This window comes from Puccinia triticina, chromosome 4A (assembly GCF_026914185.1).
Source record: "Puccinia triticina chromosome 4A, complete sequence".
Lineage (NCBI taxonomy): Eukaryota > Fungi > Basidiomycota > Pucciniomycetes > Pucciniales > Pucciniaceae > Puccinia > Puccinia triticina.
In genome coordinates, this window is record NC_070561.1 from 2,741,365 (window position 1) to 2,763,636 (window position 22,272).

A 22,272-nucleotide genomic window follows, 5' to 3' on the forward strand; every position below is an offset into this window, starting at 1 on the left:
CGCTGAAACAAATACAATACATGGAGCATATCTGGTAAACGTTTTTCATTGAAGATACAGACCTGCAAGTCCTATTTTTTGTTTTTAGCCCTGATTATGTATAGGATGGCTGAAAACAAAAAACAGGACATGTAGGTCTCCATCTTCAATGAAAAATGTTTACCAGATGCGCTCCATGTATTGTGGTTGTTTCAGCGTTGGCACTACAGCATGTTCAACATTGAGATGCTGAACAAGGTACACACTCAAGTTGCACCAGCACGGAATTTGGGTGCTTGACCCCAGCTTGAGCTGAAGCTTGGTTGAAGCTTGCTGCATCTCAACTGCAAGCAGTTTCTAGAGTTTTTCTTGCAGTGTACAGCTTGCTGGCCATCCAAACAAGCACATCATCTATGTTTTTTTTTTTTTTTCTCTTTTCTATTTTTTTCCAAGGCAAAAGCAGGAGGAGCAGGCAAACAAAATTTGTACAAGACAAGTTGGTAACAAAACTGAGCTGATTTTTTATAGTTTATTTGAATTTTATATTGGAGATTATGTAATAATAAAACAAAAACAATCAATCAATAAGAATTAAACAAAATAGAAAGGCGAGGGAGAGATGAGGGAAGCAAAGGAATTGGGGACAGGGATTAATTATGTGTGGAGTAAGCAATATAAAGGAAGTTTTGGTTGCAAAGGGTGGAAGAGAGAAGAGGAACAAACAGATAATAAAAAAACCAACGCATTAACTAAAACTTACTAAACCAAACAAAGGAACAAAATTTGGAGAGAGGGTTTGGAGATTTTGTTGATTTAGGGGATGAAGGCAGAGAACAAAAGGCAGACTCCGGAACAAAAGACTGAAGACTAAAACCATAACACAACAACAAAAGGGGAGGAGGAGGAAAGAGAAAGAGAGAGTTCAGTTCACAGTTCACAGTTCACAGTTCAGAGCAAAAAAAAAAGCACGGCAAAGGGGAGGGTCGAGGAGGAGGAAGAGGAGGAATGAGCAGGGGAAGGAAGAGGGAAGACGGAAGAAGGAGATTGGATAGGGGAAAGAGAGGAGGCCGAGCAAGAGAAAGAGAATAGACCAGGAAGATTCGGTTGGATTCCTTTTATCGATGTGAAATAATCCCTTATATTTATATGTACGTGTGTGTGCACCTGAGAGAGAATAATAGGTGGGGTGAAGCGCGATGATAAAGTGGCCGGCTGACGGGTCGAGCTATGTGTACATGTTCTACTCTTTTGTGGGGGTGCACGGACCAATAACGACTTTGTTTTTTGTGTTTGTTTATTTTCAGGGTAGAGGAGTGCTGAGAACGCTTTTGTGCTTCTCTCGCTCTGGCTTATTTATATATGTGTGTGTGAGTGTAGATAGTGAGAATGGAGGAGGGAAAAAGACGAGCCACGAAGGGAGAAGAACCTTTACAATCTCGATCAATGTTCGTTGTTTGTGGCGCCATGACTAGCCTCCAGACACAGAACTACTCTCCCCGCGAAAAGAAAAAAAAACCCCGCACCAGTTAATTCGACATTTCTGTTAGATGTTTGGTGCGGACACACACACACCTAGTACGCTTCTTCTTCTGCATCTCTTTCTTCAATGCCGCTCCATCCAACGGCTTCAACAGCTCGAACGCGCAAAGCAAATCTTCAGATACGCTCATCACTGCCCCGAAATTATCAAACTCTGTGTTCCAAAGCAAAAATAGGAACCCTTGGTCAGTTTTTGATTGACAGCGGGAAAGGGGGTGGTTGGGACTTGCCTCCACAATAGTTGGGTGCCGAAAATATCGTCACTAATGTCCGTTCATTCCAAAACTCGTAGCCATCTTCGACGACCATATGAGCTCTACAAATAAGATCGAAGTCGTACCTGAAGAAGACAGACGAGTTCAGTTTTCGGCGAGGAAGAGAGAGAGAGGGGGGGGGGGGGGGTGGGGGTCGAGTGTACCTAGTCAAGAACTCAGCGATGACGCTTTTGCCGAAACAGTAGGACACGCCGCGTTCGTTATCTTCCCAATCGGTGGCGGTGTCCGAGGGATCGGACCAGAGGAGGTCGTTGAGCAGGCCGAAGTCGGGGACATCGGTCGGCCGTTGGATCCGGCGGATGTCGTCCATCGTCGACAGCGAGGGCGACAGCCCCCCATGGACACAGAATATCTTGGAGGCCACCACGGCCGAGATCGGCAGACAGTTGAAGACGTCGATAAACGTCTTCCAGATTTTGATGTTGCATCGTCTCTTGCATTCGTCATAGAATCCATATACTGTGGGACCGATAGAAGATGAGTCAGCTGGTTGAGTTTTTTTTACTCCTTGAAAAAGGTTGTAGAGATCGACAGACCCCTTGTGACGTTGGCACATTCGTGGTTGCCGCGTAAGAGGAAGAAGTTTTCGGGGTACTTGATCTTGTAGCAGAGGAGCAGGAGGATGGTCTCGAGGCTCTGTTTGCCGCGATCGACGTAGTCGCCTAGGAAGAGATAGTTGGCCATGGGCGGGAATCCGCACATCTCGAAGAGTCTGATGAGGTCGGAGTACTGTCCATGTACGTCGCCGACGATCTTGACGGGCGGGCTGAGTTCGATGAGCGTGGGTTGGCTGAGGAGCACTTCCCGTGCGGCGAGACTGATGGCAGTGATCTCGGAGTTTTTGAGACAGACAGACTTGGTGATCTTGGTCGAGTATCCGACGTCGAGCAGGCGGTTGATGATCTCATCGATGTCGAACGGCTGGTTTGAGGGCGTGGATGCTGAGCCGGCGAATCCGTTGGGCTGGTGGTTGCTGTTCCTGGCGACGGATGAGTTAGCGAGGATGGTGGGGGTGTTGTCGGTGTTGGGTTGCTGCTGCTGCTGCTGCTGCTGCTGCTGCTGGGGTTCGTTTGGATTTGGGTGTGGATGGTCGTTTGGAGTGTTTTCGGCTGCTGTTGGTGGCTGGTTTGATGATGAGGATGGGGTTGGCTGGTGGTGGTGGTTGGTGGTTGATTCGCTGACCGAGGTGTTCTTTCGATGCTGATGCTGATGCTGGTGGTGGTGGGGTGCTGGGTATTGCTCGTTGTTTTCCTGCTCGCTCTGCGGCTGCTGGTCGTCAGTTGTCGATGGTTCGCGTTCTCTGAGCTTCGTCCGGAGTTTCTTCGAAGGGTTGTTCCCCATCCTGAGCGAGTATGTGGGTGTGCGTGGGTGTTCTGCTGGGCCAGGGGAGGGAGGAGGGAGGTGGCGGCGAGGGAGAGGGAGGGGGAGGGAGTGCTGGGCGTGGGCGAACGTGGCCAGTGCAAGTTGGAATTGAAATGTTCATGGCCATTACATAATACAAACTACAGACTGGCGCATGATACATAAAAAAAAAAACCATCCCATCCCATCCCATGATAATAACAAACACTCATCAGCCAGAAACCATGTCTCTGTCGCAGTGATCGCTGATCAGGAGCCAGCATTTTTATAGACAGTCGCCTGGGGAGATTGCATCGTCCAATCATTCTAAGCTCAAAAAGACAGACATGAACTGCCATCAAATCCTGCTTCAACCCATGAATTGCTAATCCAACTAGAAAAGAAAATCCAATCCTATAATACTACTAACTGCACTCCCCAGACCTGACATTTTTTTACTTGGTGGTGATTTTTATCCGACATGAAAATTGGCAATTGGACAAGATAAGTTTCCTTTGAGCACCAATTCACATAAACATATACCAAAAGAGAAATCCAGGCTGTGAATAATAGAAAAGAAAATGTATGAATAGGGCTGGAAATGGTTGGATAAAGCATGCCATTTTTATAAACCACATGGAGAGATAATCAAGACAAGGGAACACACATCAGATAAGATTGAGGGCTAGAGGGTTGACCTAATACAGAGATTTGAAGAGACTTACAAAAAATGTAGAGCATGTGCTCCTAGCAAGTCATCCCAGCACCAAGCTTTAATACACAGCACCTGGTTGAGCATATGCTGGCTGTCCGGGTGCAGGTCCAGGATGATTGATCACAATGGTGGTTTGTCCTGGTCCGGGTGGCGGTGGCGGCGGTGGCGGCGGTGGCGGCGGTGGCGGCGGTGGCGGCGGTGGCGGCGGTGGCGGCGGTGGCGGCGGTGGCGGCGGTGGCGGCGGTGGTGGCGGCGGCGGAGCCTGTTGTACGACTACGATGGTATGGGTGGGTGGGGGCGGCGGCGGCGGGGTGTATCTCGGAGCGCATTGACAAGCAGGGCCCCAGTCTCCAGGAGCTCTAAAGTTGTAATACCTGGACAAGAATAACCATCAAGACCCAGATCTGTTGAGCGCCAAGAAGGAATTTTAATGCCCACTCACTCTGTGCAGCAATCTCGACAGCATGATTTCGATCCCCAAATAACACAGCCCTTGTATTTGTTAGGAACAATACAAACTGGATAGACAAACGAGGTGTTGGAGTACCCGGTGAGTATCAATGGGTGCCCCTCAGTTCCCTTGAGAATAGGGGAATAAGCCGAAGAAGAGCCTACCGCCAAATCGCTTCTCGAGCGTGTGCCGACGAACTGGACTGGTGCCTTGGTCTCCAAGCACCTGGAGTGCGGGCAGGCTCAAAGCTAGAAAGAGCAGCCAGATGCTTCGAGAAGACGGCATTTTGCTATCGAAACAGTGATGAACTCCTCAAGTGCAAGAAAGAAAAAAATCTATTGCTAAAAACCTATCGGGAATGAGAAAGCGAGCTGTATAAGTGTAGGAGTTGAAGAGATAAATATAAGCGGTGGCAATAAACCAACTGGAGGCCCATGAAGACGGCTATTTATGCGGATCCAAAGACCCATTTGCTTGAGCTTGACGGTGTCCACCAATCACGTCCCATGAGCTGTCCGCTTTGCGCACGACGTCGTCTGCACAGCAAGCGGCAAGAGGTCAAGCAAAGTCAATCAGATGTATTCAAACGTAACATGCCAGGCCACGATTGCTCACCCATGCCGTCGGCGAAACCGTGCCGTGGAAGCAGCTGCTCACATCGATGAAGCGAGGTCTCTCTCTCTTGGAAATAGGCGCCAATAGAGGACGCTCCCGGCGATACTAGTGAGAAGTGTGCTTATCTGGCCCTCGCACCGGTCCCGACAAGTAGACGAAGATGTATACAGGCATCATGTTGAACGGTCGGCCCGGTCCGCCATGTCCAAGACGGCTATGTATGCTGCTGTGTTCCTACAATCAGACGTGGACGAAACGGATTCGTATGGGGCTTGGCACTCTTTGCACACTTCAGCAGTCAGAAATAATGTAAAGTCTTGACTCCGTCGGAGTCTCATGGACCAGCTGAATCTCATGGAAGGGGGCGGATGGGACGCTGGAAACCCGGTGAAAACGTGGGTAGCATGATAGAATCGGTGACTTTGATTCCAAGTCGTGAGCGTTAAAGCAGCATTATTGATCGCAAGGTTCGTAGTTAGGTCCTTAAACTTATAAGCGCAAGAGTAGACCTATAACGTCGCACATGCCTTAAGCTTAATCCCAAGCAAGATGAATCCATAAAATCACGATGAGCTGTAGAGGTCTGCGGCCCCACTCATAGTTATAGGATTGGGAGCCCAAACTTGTCAATGCCGCGCACTCTTATCCTATGTACAAGCTAATCCGCCAGACTGTTTCAAATGATCTACGTCAGCTCTAAGCCGAAATCTCAAGATCAACTTCAAAACATTTATTTTCTAGTCATCAACTGCCACTCAATAGAGATGTCTGTTGAAGTAATTGCACAGGATCTGACAATTTTGACCAATTGTGCACAAGATAGACAGCGGACTGGTGAGATTGGTGATCAATGCCTTCTCCACCTTACTTCTAATTTCCAGTTCTAAAAACTCATGAGACCCACAGGGAATTGACTGCCCTGAAATCCTGTTTTAATTCAAAGAGCTGATGTATGCATTGCCACTAGAAGCAAAAACCAATCCTATCTTAATGAGTAAAGTATGTAAAAATAACATTTGCACTCCCCAGGCCTGTATACTTTTTACTCGGTTATGCTTTTTACCAAAAAAATGCGTAAAATGTTTACTTGGTTATGCTTTTTACCAAAAAAAATGTGTAAGATAAGGTATATAAAATCCAGGCTGCAAATAATAGATGGGATTGAGAAAAGGAGGTGTATTCATAAGGCCAGAAACAGTTGGCCAAAGCATGACAGTATTTTGTTTTGTTTTTGCAAATCAAATGTACTTAGATCATCAAGGAAGACGACAGCCATTATATAAGGTTAAGGGTTGGAAAATTGAAATGTCAGATTGAAATAACTTGCAAAAATTATATTGCGTGTGCTCCTAGCAAGTCATCCCAGCACCAAGCCTAAGGGTTCTATGGCTGCGGCTGGTACACATACACAGCACCTGGTTGAGAGCCATATGCAACAGCTGGCTGTCCGGGTGCAGGTCCAGGATGATTGACCACAATTGTGGTTTGTCCTTGGGCGGGTGGTGGTGGCGGGGGAGGAGGTGGTGGTGGAGGTGGTGGAGGTGGTGGAGGTGGTGGAGGTGGTGGAGGTGGTGGAGGTGGTGGAGGTGGTGGAGGTGGTGGAGGTGGTGGAGGTGGTGGAGGTGGTGGAGGTGGTGGAGGTGGTGGAGGTGGTGGAGGTGGTGGTGGAGATGCTGGTGGTGGAGGAGCCTGTTGTTGTACGACTACGACCGCAGGTGGGGACGGGGGCGGTGGGATGTATTTCGGAGTACAATCACAATCAGCGCCCCAGCTTGCAGGAGCTCTATCGTTATAATATCTGGACAAGGATAATCAAGACTCAGGTCTTTTGATCAAGATTACTCGGAAGAGTTTTTTGATGGCGACTCACTCTATGCAACAATCCCGACAGCATGCTTCCGATCCCCAAATCACACAGCCCTTGCGTTGGTTAGGGACCCTACAAACTAGAAGATAGATAAATGATTGTTTGGAATGTTTATCAATTAGTTTCCTTATCATCTCCACAGGTTGACGGAAAAAAGTCGAAGAACCTACCACCGAATCGCTTCTCGAGCGTGTACCGGCGAACTGGACTGATGCCTTGGTCTCTAAGCACCTGGAGTACAGGCAGGCCCAAAGCCAGAAAGAGCAGCCAGGCGCTTCGAGAAGACGGCATTGTGCTATCGAAACGGTGATCAACTTCTCACAGGCAAGAGAAAACTATTGCTAAAATGTATACAGTGAATGAGCAAGCAAGTGTTAGAGTATTGAAAGTTGAAGAGTTAAATATAAGCGGTGGTAAGAAAGCATCTGGAGGCCCATCAAGACGCCTATTTATGCGGATCCAAAGACCTATTTGCTTGAGCTTTACGGTGTCCACCGATCACATCCCACTTGAGCCGCCTTGTTTACCCACGACGTCGTCTGCACACAAAGCAGCGAAAGGCCAAGCGAGGTCAATCAGGTGTATTCAAGCACAGGTTTGATGTCTGTGATACATGCCAGGCCAAGACTGCTCAGCCATGTCGCCGGTGCCGTGGCTCGATGAACCGAGATTTATGATCTCGGTCACACCTGTGAGCCGCGTTCCATCCGGTTCTCGCCCGTTCCCGACAAGAACACAGATGAAGATGTATCAGCAAATTTGACCTCTCGGCCCGGGCCGCCAGTCCAAGAGGGCTATGCTGCTGTGTTCTTGAAATCGGACGTGGATAAAACTGATTCCTATGGGGCTTGGCACTCTATGCCAATAGCAACGGTCAGAAATAATGTAAAGTCTGCACTCCGTCGGAGTTTCAAGGACCCGCTGAACCTCAAGCAAGGCAAATCTGGCTACTTGGATTCCAAGTTTTAAGCCTTGAAGCGGGATTGTTGATGGCATGCTGGGTAGGGAGGTCTTTAGATAACCGGATTGGGCCGATTGCAACAGGTCGGCGTTGGGGTTGGGTGCCGCCCACGCCTTAAGCTTAATGTCAAGCAGGACAAATCCACATACTCACGACGGGCTCGAGCCTTGCTCCGAGCCATACGCTCCGAAAATTGGCAATGCCACGCACTCTCATCCTACAAGCTAGCTCTGGTCAGCTGTGGATGTATGTATCTTGACCGCTTACAGCCAGGCCACTTTTGATAGATGAGGGTAATTGGGAAAGTAGCGCAGCCGTTGGAATCTATGAAGTGATACACTATTCATGTGAGAAGTACAACGCGTTGAATAATTGAGGGTTGGCTGACATCGGATTTAATGGTGTCGATTTTCAGATTCCCTTTGTTTTTGGACAAGGACCGACCAGACCGAAGCTTTGAATAAAGTCAACACCAATCCCATCTTCCGCTCTAGTGGCAACAGGCCTTCCAACAAATACGGCGGCAGAGTCGAAAGCTCGTGTGCCGAATTAGACATCTGGCAGTGCAACAACATCGTTCAAGTTTGTCAGCATCAGGTCTTCTTTTGCAGAGTATGTACAGGGTCATCGCTCAGCCACATCATGGATAACGGGGACATACGCGATCTAGGAGCTCCACCATTCGAGCATATTCATCGAGAACCTCGGCCTCCACTTTGCTGGTCGTCTGTCGGATCTTGGTCGAACTGGCCATGATTCCTATTCAGTTGTCGGTTGGACGAGGCTAATCTGTGAGGAACTTCCGGGGATGTGGTTCGGATTTTACCGAGAACGGTTCGGGGGCTGAACATTATAAGTGAGGACACTTCGAGGTCTTGGAACTTCCGCTGGCTTGAACAATACCAACCACCGTCTTCTCGTCTCACCTTCGACCCACCCAGCCTCCCATGGAACATCGCAATCGCAGTAACACTCCCCAGGAGATACATCCCAAGTCGCAGGAATGGATTCTTGATTCTAATAGTGGACTTTACTGGAACAGCTCGGCCTCCCTTTCACTCCTCGTTTCCCCTCACCCCTTCTCCCGTCCTCCTACTCCCTTCTGCCGATGACCTTTATAGCGTTTACTTACAATACTCTCCATCCCTCTTCTATCTCTCATCCTCCCCCTCTCCCGTCTTGAAAATTCCGCCTCATAGGCTTTCATCGCGTCTGGGCCAAGTATGAGGACGAAAAATGGACGTACGCTGATCAAGACGGAAACCTGGTCGATAATCCTGACGGCGGGGATTCGAAACCCTCATCGTCTTCTCAAAGAACTTTCGCAAAATGCAGGACTGACATAAAACCATCCAACGGTCAAAGAGGAACGGTAGCCTACCAGGATATATACGAAGAAGAGGAAGGCGAACTGGCCAGCGAGCATCTCGATCGCCGTCCAAGGCGTGATGGGGTATCGAAAGTGGCTACCCAGCAAGAAGAACGAGATGATCAAGAAGAAGGTGAACTCGATAGCATCGAAGAGGCCCTACTTGATTTCCACGATTCTATACCGGCCCCTGAGCCACCTCGACCATTCCCGATCCGGCTCGTCGCCCTCCCTAAGGCGCGTACATCGGCAGTCGACCCAGCTCGCAACCTCTTAATCCTTCAACCCGGCGTGGACGAGCCAATGATTATTGGAAGAGATCGAACGTTCGAGCCTTCGCTCCGACTCAAAGAAATGGAAGTCTCAAAAACACATGCAACGCTCTTCTGGCGAGCCGACGGTGACCATGCCTCTCATGGCTGGCATATTGTCGATAATGCGAGTACCCACGGTACTTTCATATCCCCCTCGCACGCTCCTCCTCGTGTTACCCCGAATCGGTTATCAAAAGCCAGGAAAGCTAGTCTACCCCAGAAGCTCAATCACCTCGAGTAAGACCGGTGTCATTATCTTTTACTGGGTTGTCACATGCTCATTTTCTTTCCGGTGTGTGTTGATTCGATAGTACCATAATGGTCGCGTCAGCCGAGGATCCTGTGCTTTCATTTCAGGTTCATTTGCATCCAAGATTCCCTTCTTCCTGTCAAGCATGTGCCCTCTCTCCCGATGAATCCAACCGAATGAGTCTCGATTCACAACAGCTGGCTGCACAAGAGGTATCAAAGGTAGCTCAGCCACGCGAAGAGGAGCGATATGCGATGAACCCGGCCGAAGTAAAGGTCGAACGAGAACGAAAACGGAAGATCGAGATGGCCAAGCTGAGGAACCAATTCTTCGGCGGCGACGCCGAGTCAGCCCCGAAGAAATTGAAGAAGCCCGACTGTTCGGGCGCATTCGTGAATCAGGAAGCGGGTGACGAAGAGAGTCCTCCTCCCCAGGCGGAGCCGAAGCAGTATCTGGACAGGGCCAAGTTACGTCGACAGACTCACGGTCGATGTCAGCCAGCTCCGAAACAGAAGTCAAGCCAGTCACACGTGACAGCAGGACCCAGTCGAGTGTCCCATGAGACCCAGGAACCAGAGTCAATGAGACGCGGAGAAGCCATGCTGGCCAAACTCGGCGGAACCTCGGAGTCGCTTAAAACGATGGGCACACTCATCGAGGCCCGGACGCTCGGATCCTCTCAGGCTGGTTTGGGAAGCAGAGAACTCGTCATAGGGGTCGAGAATATCGCTCGTCCTAAGGACTGGAGACAGGAGGCTAAAGAAGCTAACTGGAAACGCTATGGAACTTCCAAATAATCACCCTCCTCTTCTTCTTATGTCTCCCTCTCCTTCTTTTCCTGTCAACTCCATTCATTTCTCTGCTGTACTTCTATACTCAGCCCTGCTCATATTCAAGCAGCCAATCATAGTCATCATCATAAATTCTTCCACACTAAAGAGATATGCTCCATGAGACCACGCGGCGGAAAATGGCGAAAACTGAGACGGTATCAACTCCCTATCAAAACCTCCCTGATCCTCAGCCTCATGACAAAATGCCAAAATGCCAAAATCCAACAATAGCATACAAGCCCCTCATTTGGAGACTTGCTTTTCAAGAGGCCCTTCGGTAATAGCAGGCCCAATAGATTGACAGGCTTATGTTTAGCTAGATGCAAAGTGGGGAAGAAACTCATGTATTGAGGGATTTTTCATGAACTTGTGTACATATGCAGTGTGATCACAACACGTTTATGTTAGCCCCTGCAATACTCAAACTACCAGAGGCATTGGTTAGAGATCCATACTGAGCTTGATAATCAGCACCAGCTGGTGGATCTCTTGTCCGGCCGAACATCACACCGGATCACTCTGAAGCTTTCCATCAAAAACTGATTACAAGCAAGAGGGCGGCTGCTGCATAGCCTTGGGTTGTTGGCTGTGGATGTTTGATCTAGTGTCAGCCAAGGAATTTTTTGAAGTACTTGTTCTGTCCAGGAGTGTACATGCGGTATTCCCCTCGGCCTCCAGTGTATTGCTTCTCGTTTATCCGAGGATGAACCCCGCTGGATGTGAGGCTGTTGCTGTGAAGATATCCGTGTCTGGGCTTGGCCGGATGGTTGGATGACTGCTTATTAAACAGTGTCCTGTTGACCGACCTTCAATTCCAATAACCTTGTTAACCACAAAATTACCCTTTGCCTTTCGCACAGTTGAGGATTCCACTTTCCCATCCAGCTTTCACATCCTCATCGTTCCATTCCAGTCTCTATTCCCACCAATTGGGCGAGCACCGCTGTGTATCCGTGCTCTAAAATCAAAAGTCGTGTTTCTTGTCCAAGTTTGAGCCATTGCATAAGATTTGACCGAAGTTGGATCGTTCAGGTTTCGAGATATACGTACCACCACGAGATGGACAAATTCTTGGATCGTTTTCACTCCCACACCCCGGTTTCCGGTAGGCTGAGACTCGTTTTACTTTGGGCTTGCCGATCGATCCGATGTGATGTTGTTGCTGACGTCGATTGTTACTCAAAAGATAAAATCGAAAGGCTTGGAGAAGGGATCAAAAAACTCTTCAATCCGAATTGTCAGTCGTGTCGCTATCGCTTGTATTGATCCCTCCCGCGATCTACAACTGAAGCCCGAGATTCATCCACCCACTCATCCGTTTTAGCTCGACATGATGATCCAGAGGAGAAAATCCACGATGAGAAACTTGAAGCGATTAGAGCCCGGCATCGCTTTCAGAGCTTCGCAAAAGAGAGAGATGGTAATCACGTCAAATGGTCAGTCATCCTTCATTTTGTCTCGATCGCACTCTCAGAGCCCAAGATCTTTTATGAATTACGTTTCCCGCACAGGTACGTCGACGCCCACGATTACTTCTATGCGGCATCTGAGCTGTTGGAATCAGCGCGATCTTGCATCTTTATCCAAGATTGGTGGTCAGTCCAGACCTAGTCATCCAACACATGGAATCGACCTGATGTCCTGAATGTATTCCATTTATCAGGTTGAGTCCGGAGCTTTACTTACGTCGTCCACCTAGCCAGAATGAGCTATGGAGATTAGATCGCATTTTGAAGCGCAAAGCCGAGGCCGGTGTCAAGATTTTCATTATTGTCTACAAAGGTAATAAATATCCCTCTACATCCAAGAGCTATATGTTGGTTATGAAATATCACTAGCTAACTGCCGTTCTGATCGTCATTTTCCCGTTTTTCCAATAGAGGTGAACGTCAGTAATACAATGAATTCTGAGCATACTAAGCATGCATTGGAAGCTTTGCATCCAAATATAGCCTGTATGAGGCACCCTGATGTGAGCTTCACTATTTTGGATTCGATTTTCCTAGAACTTTGAGATCAAATCTGCTACTTTTTACAGCATTTTGATGGGGAAGAGACCGTATTATTTTGGGTAAGCATTGGCTGGCTTGAGAGTAATCGTGGCTTGTAATGTGCACAACTGAAATTGACATGGAAACATTGTTCGATTTTTTTTTTCTTCCTGCAGTCCCATCATCAAAAAGTCATAGTCGTGGATGGTATGTCCCTTTGCTAGCCCGAACCAGTTCATTTTGGCAAACGCTCATACATGCTCTTTACTGCTTTTCAAGACAATACGGCATGCATAGGGGGTCTGGACTTGTGCTTTGGTCGTTGGGATACCCCTTCGCACTCTTTGGCCGATTGCCATGCTTCGGATTTGACCCAGACAGTTTGGCCGGGTAACAAGACCGTTATCTTAGTCTCTGCGATAACTGTCATGTCACCTGAAGCTCACTATGTCTTCTATTGTTCATCTGTATAGGCCAAGACTACAATAACGCGCGAGTTCAAGACTTCCAAGAGGTGGAGAATTGGGCTAGTAATCAGCAAAGTAGACTTGAAGTCCCGAGGATGCCTTGGCACGATGTATGTCGCATTCAAAATCAAAAAGTTTGGTTTTAAATTGATTTCAACGAGCGGTGGTTTCGTATTTACTTTCGTAGGTGCATATGATGATTCAAGGTCCCACTGTTTTCGATATCTGTCAGCACTTTGTGGAACGATGGAACTTCATCTACAACTTGAAATACGTGAAAAAGCGTGGCACCAATGGTCGATACGAGCTACTCGCTTTTCCCCAGATTCCTGGTCAGGGTATGCCTGATGATCCGTCACATCCAGATCATGAACCCGCGACTCAACACCCTCATTACGAGCAATGGGCCCAAGCTGGCCGCAGGTTTTTTGGCATGGAGGAAAATGTCAGGACGAGTACGAATTTACCAACAGTCGATTTGGGCCCCAAGGGAAACATGAAGGTTCAAGTCGTGAGAAGTTGTGGAGATTGGAGTAACGGAACGATTACTGAGGTAAGTAAAACGATTGCTTGGCTGACCGTGTTGACTTAATTAATGGTTGAATTTTTTGGGAGCCAGCATTCCATTCAAAATGCTTACATCCAGCTTATTGAACAAGCCCAAAGGTTTATATACATGTTAGTAGCTATTTCGGATAGCAACAATATCAACGTGTTTCCGTGTGCTGAATTAATGAGGTTTCTCGCTTTCGATCCTTCATCAGCGAAAATCAATTGTGAGTTCTTTGCAAGCAAGTATTTCACGATGAAACCTAGCAGTCCGGAGCATCCCAAAGTCACGAAGGCTGACTTGAATCTCCAACATTTTTATGACACAGCTTTATTACAACTTGTGGGACTGCCAAAGACAGTCAAATTCGCAATACCATTGGTTTGGCTTTGGCTAACCGTATCATTCAAGCCGCTCAAGCAAATCAACCCTTCAAAGTAGTCGTCGCAATCCCATGTATCCCTGGGTTCTCGGGCAATTTGGACAACCCAGAAGAATCTGGCGGGACGATGGCAATAATGGATTGGACTTACAAGTCGATTTGTCGTGGCCCAGATTCGATCTTTAGTCATGTCCAATCGAAGGGAGTAGATCCTCGAAAATACATCTCGTTTTACAATCTCAGGAGCTTCGATCGGATAGACTACGATCCCGCAACTTTGAAGGAGATCGAAAAATCGGCCGGTATTAGCTACTACGAAGCCGAGGCTGCGTTAGCCAGGGTTTACCTTGGTGAATCCGCTAGCTCTCAAGAGTTGGAGAAGAACAAAGAGGTCAAGTTTAAGCTCGCACAAAAAGGAGAAAGCATGGAAGCTGGCACACGTGATATGATGGCCCGGGACGGTGAAACGATCACAGTTCAATTGCCCAAGAACGTAGAGGAAGCACGCCAGAGTTTGAAGAGCTGGTCGGAGGCTGCATCTCGCTTCAACGGAGGAGCTCCCGCGTCAATCGCCACGCGAGATAATTCGAATGGATTAGAAAATCTACCATGGCTAGGTTGCGAGCAATCTGAGCGGGACGCATTCGTGACTGAAGAGTTATATATTCACACGAAGTGCATGATTGTCGATGACCAAAAGGTCATCATGGGGTCTGCTAACATCAATGATCGAAGCATGGTGGGCGATCGGGACAGTGAAATCGCGTTGGTGGTCGAAGATCAGGATATGATTGATAGTACTATGGCCGGCGAGAACGTGAGTCACTTGTATTCATGCCCACTCCCCCTCCGACATTGGAAAGCCACTCATCTTCGAGAACGACACTGATGCTTGTTTGACTTAATACATGCCTCAAAGTGGCAAGCAGGTCGTTTCGCAGCCACGTTACGAAGAAGATTATACAAGGAGCATCTTGGTTTGCTCCCACCCCAATCGAATTCACACCAGCCTAACGAGCCGACGAGGTCTATGCTGCCTGTCAACGTGCCGCAAGAAGATGAAATGGGTAGTCGCGAAGATCAACTAGTGACCGACCCGATGGGAAGTGAACTGGAAGAGATGTGGAACGGAAGAGCCAGTGTGAATACTCAGGCGTTCAACAAAGTGTTCCGTTGTGTTCCTGCGGCCGGTATCTTGAACTGGAAAGATTATGCGGGTAAGAAAAGTTTTCAATAACAAGACGTAAAACAATGTGCACAGACTGAAAGGGTTTTCCTGATGGATTATTACTTCCAGAATACGTACCAAGTGGTCCCAATGCGCCCAAGGTATGCCATGTCGCACCAACTGCTGGGGATGTGCATGAAGTCAAGGTAAGAGTCAAGTCGCTGAGATGCTAAATTATGGTAGGTATACACCGAGCTGACTGTTACCCACGGCTCATTCTAGCGTGAATTGAGTCGAATTCAGGGTCATTTGGTTGAAATGCCATTAGACTTCTTGGAGCAAGACAAGATGTACCGAGAGGGAAAAGCAGTAAGCACTCTCTCTTCCATACGCCATGATTTTTATCGATTATCGCTCAATATTCAATCCCATTGTTTCTCAACTATGTCTTATCTTTTTCGTTTGTAGGTCAACCTTGTGACAATGAGCATTTACACTTGAAGGCGGCGCGCAACTCTGCTTCCGGTAGAGCGAACGTTGCGATTGATATCATTTACTCTACGTTCCAGTCTGATCACTCCTATATAGGCACACGCATGCCCCTCGTCTGCGACTTTCCTTCCTTTTGTTTCAGGAAAAAAAATGTGTACAAATTGTATGCACTCGGTTACAGCCCAATTTCATTGCTTCGGTCGTGACTACGGAGGCTGTTCCTGTATATTGACAATCAAAATCTTATCATCTGTTATCCTCATCGTGCATTGTACGTGGTTTAGGGGTAGTACGAGTGTTTTTTCCATTGCGAAGCAGTAAAAGTACAGTTTTGGCATGGCCATGCGAAAAAAGACAAGCGCCCAACGTGGGGCTCGAACCCACGACAATTCGATAGCGTGAAAAATCGCGCGCAACCCATTATTATGTAAGAGTCGAATGCTCTACCGACTGAGCTAGCCGGGCTGCTATACGACCTCCTTCGCGCCCAACTGTATTTGATCAGATTTTCTACTGTTAGAGGAAAAGTAACCCTAAGCCTGAATTGTTAGAAGGTTCTCTTACAGAAAAATTGACAATTTCCCAGGATTTCCTAAGATTTTCTGTCATATAATGCTTCATCAACACCAGGGAGAGCAGGGCTAAGTCACTTATTTCTAGCTTGACCATCTCAATCAATAGCAGAGCTTATGATCATGGAGCCTCAAAAGAATTTTCAGGCCCTCACAGCCAAGCTTACTCAGTTTCTCCTGGATGCATAGCACCTGCTTCCAAAGGAGGCACTTATCAACTTGTGCTGCTTTAAAGGCCAAGAAGTATTCATGAAGTGTCATTTTTTACATATTTTATTGAAATAACTTTGGCTCATACCAATTGGCTCAAACCAATGCTGAAACTGTTCCAATACTGGGAACAGTATTGGACCAAAATCTGGGTACAATCCAAGGTTTTGATTTCTGGTGGATTGGCTGCGCTAGTCTGACACATTTTTTTGGGTTCAGGTGGAGTAGGATTTTGTTCTGATCCACATAAATTCAGGGGGCTATTCAATAATCCCCCTGTTATTGTATAATTGTTTTAGTTTTTATGCATTAGATTGTGCTGGTCCCTAAATCCAATCCACATTTGAAGATCAGAATGCATTGGTCTGACCAATCCAATCCCGTAGCCCAGACAGAATAGAATTTCACAGATTTGTTGCCAAGAGATTGACAGAGCCCTGCTAAATTGGCAACAGATCTGTGAAATTTTAGTCTGTCCGGGGTCCATAGATCCTGCAGGAAGTCATCCAGTATTGGACTAGTAGACTGTTCAGTTACCCAATTCTGAAAAATCTGGGAATCAAAAATAAATCAAATCCCCGGTATTGGTGGTAAAATCCATGTGTTGGAATGTTTGCAGTGTTGTGAGTCATGCCATCAGAATTTCTTGATTAAAAGAAGAAATTCACTAGCCAAACCCAAAAAACATGTCAAGCCTAAGTGTAAGAGCTGGAATCTCTTCACTGGGCTAGGCGCTGGCACTCAGGAGAGACAACGGTCTCAAGGGTTCTGATGCCAACGTGGGGTCTTTATTTCATCTAGCTCAGGGAGACATATCAGTAAGGAGTCGGTCTCTGCTGAATACAATAGAAGGAGAGAGAGAAAGGGAATAGGGGAGATGGTGTACCTAGCTCAGGGAGACATATCAGTAAGGAGTTGGTCTCTGCTGAGCTAGGAATGGAAGGAACAGTGGCTATATGGGTCTGAGTTGGGCTTGTGAAAGGCTTGTGAAGTGCGCCGTGAGGGCGGGCTTTACACTAAGTTCCAGCTTCACCTAAGTCCCTCCTTTGAGTTGGCTGCTTCATGCCAAGGAGGGAGGACTTGGCTAATTTTGGGGCAACCCTTGATTTTATCTCAAAATATGTACAACATGGGCGCACTTGTATATGGCCATGAGTGTATCAGTGTCAAAGGGAAGTACTCCACTGTGGAGGACTTCCTGTTGGCTAAAATGCTAAATCTAGAGGGACTGGCTGAACTTTACTTGCTGGTGAAAGTTGATTGAGTCAAGTTTTCACCAGCAAACAGGATTTAGCGGACCTCTCTAAAGCAAGACAATTAGGCAACAGGAAGTTGTCCAGTTGGTATGTATCAATGTGTATTCCTTCTTGGTGTGGCCCAGAGGGGATGGAAGTAGTCTCCTCCGGCTGGCTAAACCACACCAGAGTACAGACATGTGACCTAGGACAAACTTGTGGAAGTCCCTCTTCTGTGGGCGGGCAGGCAGCCCTGGTTGCGGAGAAACCCCTCTGAAGGAGGGACTTCTGTCTAAGACCGACTTATAACTGCGTCATGGTGGGCCAGTTTTGGTGTAGGCAACTTTCAGTACCAACCCATGGGCAAAAGTTGACATCCAGACGTGGGGCAAACCTGAGAGTGTAACATAGGCCCAAAACTCACATTGTCCACATTTTTGGGGTTTTTGGAGGTTGTACAGTGCCCCGCATCTCTTCCCAACTACCCCGCGCCCGCAAATTCTTTTGACCCCCCATAACTTTTTGACCATCAACCCTATAACTCCATACACCACATTTTTGAGCTCTATGGAGCTTGTAGAAAAGGATTTTATATAGCACATATGTCCCTCTGGGATGTCTCCTTCAAAAGTTATCATTTTCTGGGTGGTCAAATTTGGAACACTTGCCTTTAACCCCATATTATGGGTTTAAATGTATGTACTATGGGTTTATAAAGTTTTTTTTATGTACTTAACGGACTTATTATGTATATAAAACACTGTAAACCACATGATTATGCATATAAATTATGCTAGTTATTAATTACTGACAAATCCATCAACGCAGCCTTTGGAATGTGACAATGCAAAGAGTATTTCTTCATTGCTCTCTGTGCAGCAGGTTCAGTGAGGCCAAGAAGGTAGGCAGAGTGTTGCCGTTACCTAATTCACTGACTTGAGGATTGCTTTTGTCATCCTCTGCTTGAGCGGCAAGCTGATCCTTTCCTTGTTTGAGGAAGTTGGACATAATAGGGGGGTTCACAATAGGATAAAAATAAAACTTTAGAGTCAATTTTAAGGCCTTTATCAACAAATTTTCAAAATTCTGGCAAGATGTGCAGGACTGGGTGTCCCCTGAGAATCAGAGCAACTTCTTCACTTTTCAAAAACTTGTTCATAAAGGCCTTAAAATTAGCTTTAAAGTTTTATTTTGATCTTATTGTGAACCCCCCTAATATTGTTGTTCTTTCCCACTGCAGAAATAGCTTTCATCTTATTATATAATTGTGTTTTGTAGTTCTTGGAAGCTTGCGTGGCATAAGTTTGTTTGATTCAGGATTTGGATTACTTGCTGGTAAAAGATATCCTGATTTGCCCAATTTGAATTTTTGTTCTGGAGGCTCGCAGTGATTAGAGAAAGAGATTGGCCACAAGAACTGGACAACTTCCTCGGAATCTTTGTCCTTGTCATCAGAAAAATCAGAACCGTCGCACCACACCATGATTGCGTGTGCTTTGTCAACCAGAGCCACATCATTGTTGTAGATTTGGAATATCTCAAGAGGGATGGGGTCATCATTACGGCCTTTGGCGAGTGCAATTGGCTGAGTTCTTTCCGGTGGAAATTGATCTTTGTCGGGATTGCAAAAAAATTGTTCATCAGCGTGTTCACCCTCATCGGAAATCTCAATACATAGGACAGCTTTGATTGGAATTCAATTTTTGTTTTTTGATTGTGCAGCCAACCTTCTTCCTCAGCATTGATTCACATTCGCGGCAGGCTCTTTGTGCTTTAGAAGCTTTGCTAGCAGGCGCCATTGTGAGTTGTTTTTTTGAAAGTCTCTTGATTTGCCGAAGCCAGGATGCCAGGAGACCTCACAACGACCATAATTTGTACACTTCTGTAATACAAGGGGAAGCCCCCAATTTTGGGGTTCCAGGGGGTGTTCAAGTCATAGGGGTTTGTAAATCACAGCAAGGGCATAGCACCCAAATTTGGGATTACATGGGGTGTGAAAGTCGCAGGATGTGAAAGTCCCAAAAGGGAATGGGACAGAGCAAAGGAAATTACATAAAATCTTCAAACCTTTGATGATGCAATTTCAGGGTGACTGTGCATTCAGTCAAAGGAGAAACCAAATTTCAACTGAAAAATAGGTTGAAAAACAACATTTCAAGTGACAACTGGGTGAAATAAGGGCATTTTATTTTGGGAAAAGACACAAAATTTGTTACTGAAAAAGTAAATATTTGGAAAAACGGTGATGAGAGATACTCAAAAACTCTGAAAATGTGAGAGAAATTCCTTTTAAACAATTTTTGAAGTTTATTATGAAGGCTGGCCACTTTCAGGCTGTGGAATCCCTACCTTAGTAGTTTGGCTTGACTTGCTTCTTGACAATGCAAAACACAGGTTCATGAAGTACAATGCCAAAATTACCAATTTTTTGACCTTGAGATTTATTGATTGTGAGGGAGGAGGCCAGATTGACAGGGAAATTCTTGTGTATGAGCTTGAAAGGCATTCCAGACAGCTCCAGATTTATCTGGTTCAGATTGAAAGGAATGTGACTCTGAGGGATGGGCACAGAATCATTAAATCTGTTACCTGATACAACTCTTGCGTAAATCACATTTGGGCCCAACCTGGTTCCATTACAAAGTCCCATTGTCCAATCAAGGTTCCTGAGCATTATTATTAAGCAATTTGGTAACCTGTTGGGAGTTTGCAAACTCTTTGATCCACATTTGTAGCATTATCAGTAAGCCTTATTGAGTGATTTGGATTTATTTCAGATGGAACAAATCCAAACTGTTTCATGAGAGGATATTAATGGTGAAGGATTTTTTAGATTCTTGGCATAAGTCCTGGAAGTAGATCTTGACCATGAACTCTGTGGTTTTCAAACTCATTTTCTGTGTCATATATGTCCAGCTATAAGAATTTGGGGAATTCCTGTGAAAGTGGAAGCAAACTTCCAATGTTATGGTGAATTTTACCCTTCACCTTGAATGTATGGATACCTTCACCTTGATTGTTGAGTGTATCTCTGGTTGAGGCATTGACTCCAAGAGATGTAAATGTGAAGTTGCTATTTATCAAGCGGATGGATAGAATCAACCAAGGGTAGTTACGCTACACGTAATGCGTAGATAACGGTAACGTAACAGATTTTTTGTTGTTATCTACGCGTTACACGTAACGGCGGTGCAATTACGTTATTGTACCACATTAAGCCGTTTTTTTTTATGCTTGTTGCGTTATCCAGGCGCGCGGAGCCCCTGTCACTGAGAACGGGCAAAAAATGAGGCTAAAAAAGCCTTCAATGGTCCATTATTGCGTTATCCGGGGGATAACGCAATAACGGGCCTCTAAAATGAGGCCTGTTACGCTACGCGCGGGGCCTGAAATGACCCCGTTACTAGTAAAGTAACGGGGGGGGGCCGGATAACAGGGGTAGTTATGTTACCAAAATTGCGCGGATAACGCAACATAATGTAACTACCCTTTGTTGATATAATGAGTTGATTTCCCTCAGGTATATTGGGTTGATATGTAATTTTGAAGATCTGAAGCAATTCAGGGGGTGGGGGTGGTTTTTATAAAGTGATCCTGCCTTGGCGGCAGCAAAGTTAGGTTGTTTATCCTGTGAAGATTATGGCTTGACACTTCACACAACATCTCACTGCCCTCAAAGTTTCTGGCCTGAACCCAGGAGGCACAGTCCAACACCATGCATTTGGTCTGTTTACATGATTCTTGGAATATTTCCAAAGGAATGGTTACCTGTGAAATCATGTTCAACCTAATTTCCAGCGGGAGGATCATTTAAAAATCCTGCTCTTGAGATAAACTTGAATCAATTTGTTCCTGAATAAGGCCCAAATCAATTTCAGGTGGGTCATTCCAGTTTGCGGGTATTTGCACAGGAGATAGATTTGAAGAATATTCATAAGTTTGAAATGGACTCTGCATATTTCTTGGTGAAGCACTCTGGGAGTTGAGCAAGTTAAAAATAGACAACCTGGAGGTGTGGTTGCCATGATTGTTATTTCCATGCTGGGATGGAGATTTGTGTGATCTGTGTTCAGATTGGTTTTGTGGTTGAGGTTTGAAATTGTAAGAAGATTCATGATTTAGATGATACTGTGTTTAGATTGGTTTTGTGTTTGACAATTGAAATTGTCAGGAGATTCATGATTTTGATGATACTGTGTATGTGGGGGTCTGTTGTCAATGTTGATGGAAATTCGGGGATGAAGACCACTCTTGATTTGGATTATTTGATTGTTGAGTATGAGGAAAATCTTGAGGCTGATAATTAATAGAATGTTGGTGCTCCTGCCACAGAGAAAAAGAACATGGGAATGTGAATATTGCTGGTAATGATGGGAGGGCAAGAATTGATGATAATGGGATTGTTGAGAATGAAGAGAGTGTGAAAGTTGATGATGATGGGATTTTCAAGCATATATGATGAGGGGAATTATGTAGGTGTTATGATTGCTGAATTCATGCAGATCAATTATCAGTTTAACATTGCTTGAATGGAAATGGTGTCTTCATGAGTCTGTTCGAGCAATCTGCTTGAACAGGCTTGATTATTGATGTGTGATAAGAGTCCATTCAAGCAATATGGTTGAGCGGACTCGGTGAAATTTGATCACCAAGTCCGCTTGATGAGTCTGCTTGAACAGACTTGAGAACATGACTC

The 22,272-nt window shown here is 46.1% G+C and overlaps 4 protein-coding genes across 4 annotated transcripts; 2 read left to right on the forward strand and 2 right to left on the reverse strand.

The window, feature by feature from the left end:
• Nucleotides 1–1,447: 1,447 nt before the first annotated feature.
• Nucleotides 1,448–7,073, reverse strand: PtA15_4A336 (uncharacterized protein; the record flags this gene model as incomplete). The annotated part of the gene is made up of 8 exons (XM_053168210.1): nt 1,448–1,466; nt 1,552–1,672; nt 1,749–1,858; nt 1,937–2,252; nt 2,330–3,169; nt 6,673–6,713; nt 6,786–6,861; nt 6,953–7,073. 8 exons carry the CDS (start codon nt 7,071–7,073, stop codon nt 1,448–1,450), a joined length of 1,644 nt encoding a protein of 547 aa, XP_053019442.1.
• Nucleotides 7,074–8,138: 1,065 nt separating this feature from the next.
• PtA15_4A337 (uncharacterized protein) lies at nt 8,139–8,497 on the reverse strand (the record flags this gene model as incomplete). The annotated part of the gene is made up of 2 exons (XM_053168211.1): nt 8,139–8,300; nt 8,405–8,497. The coding sequence occupies 2 exons, from the start codon at nt 8,495–8,497 to the stop codon at nt 8,139–8,141; spliced, it is 255 nt and encodes an 84-aa protein (XP_053019443.1).
• A 193-nt stretch (nt 8,498–8,690) lies between these two features.
• Nucleotides 8,691–10,473, forward strand: PtA15_4A338 (uncharacterized protein; the record flags this gene model as incomplete). Its single annotated transcript, XM_053168212.1, has 3 exons — nt 8,691–8,784; nt 8,943–9,663; nt 9,738–10,473. 3 exons carry the CDS (start codon nt 8,691–8,693, stop codon nt 10,471–10,473), a joined length of 1,551 nt encoding a protein of 516 aa, XP_053019444.1.
• A 1,095-nt stretch (nt 10,474–11,568) lies between these two features.
• On the forward strand, nt 11,569–15,568 carry PtA15_4A339 (uncharacterized protein; the record flags this gene model as incomplete). The annotated part of the gene is made up of 18 exons (XM_053168213.1): nt 11,569–11,614; nt 11,696–11,746; nt 11,834–11,945; nt 12,021–12,104; nt 12,173–12,291; nt 12,390–12,481; nt 12,548–12,580; nt 12,677–12,707; nt 12,780–12,890; nt 12,974–13,077; nt 13,155–13,520; nt 13,587–13,645; nt 13,732–13,743; nt 13,846–14,716; nt 14,819–15,116; nt 15,197–15,273; nt 15,350–15,436; nt 15,536–15,568. 18 exons carry the CDS (start codon nt 11,569–11,571, stop codon nt 15,566–15,568), a joined length of 2,586 nt encoding a protein of 861 aa, XP_053019445.1.
• Nucleotides 15,569–22,272: the final 6,704 nt, after the last annotated feature.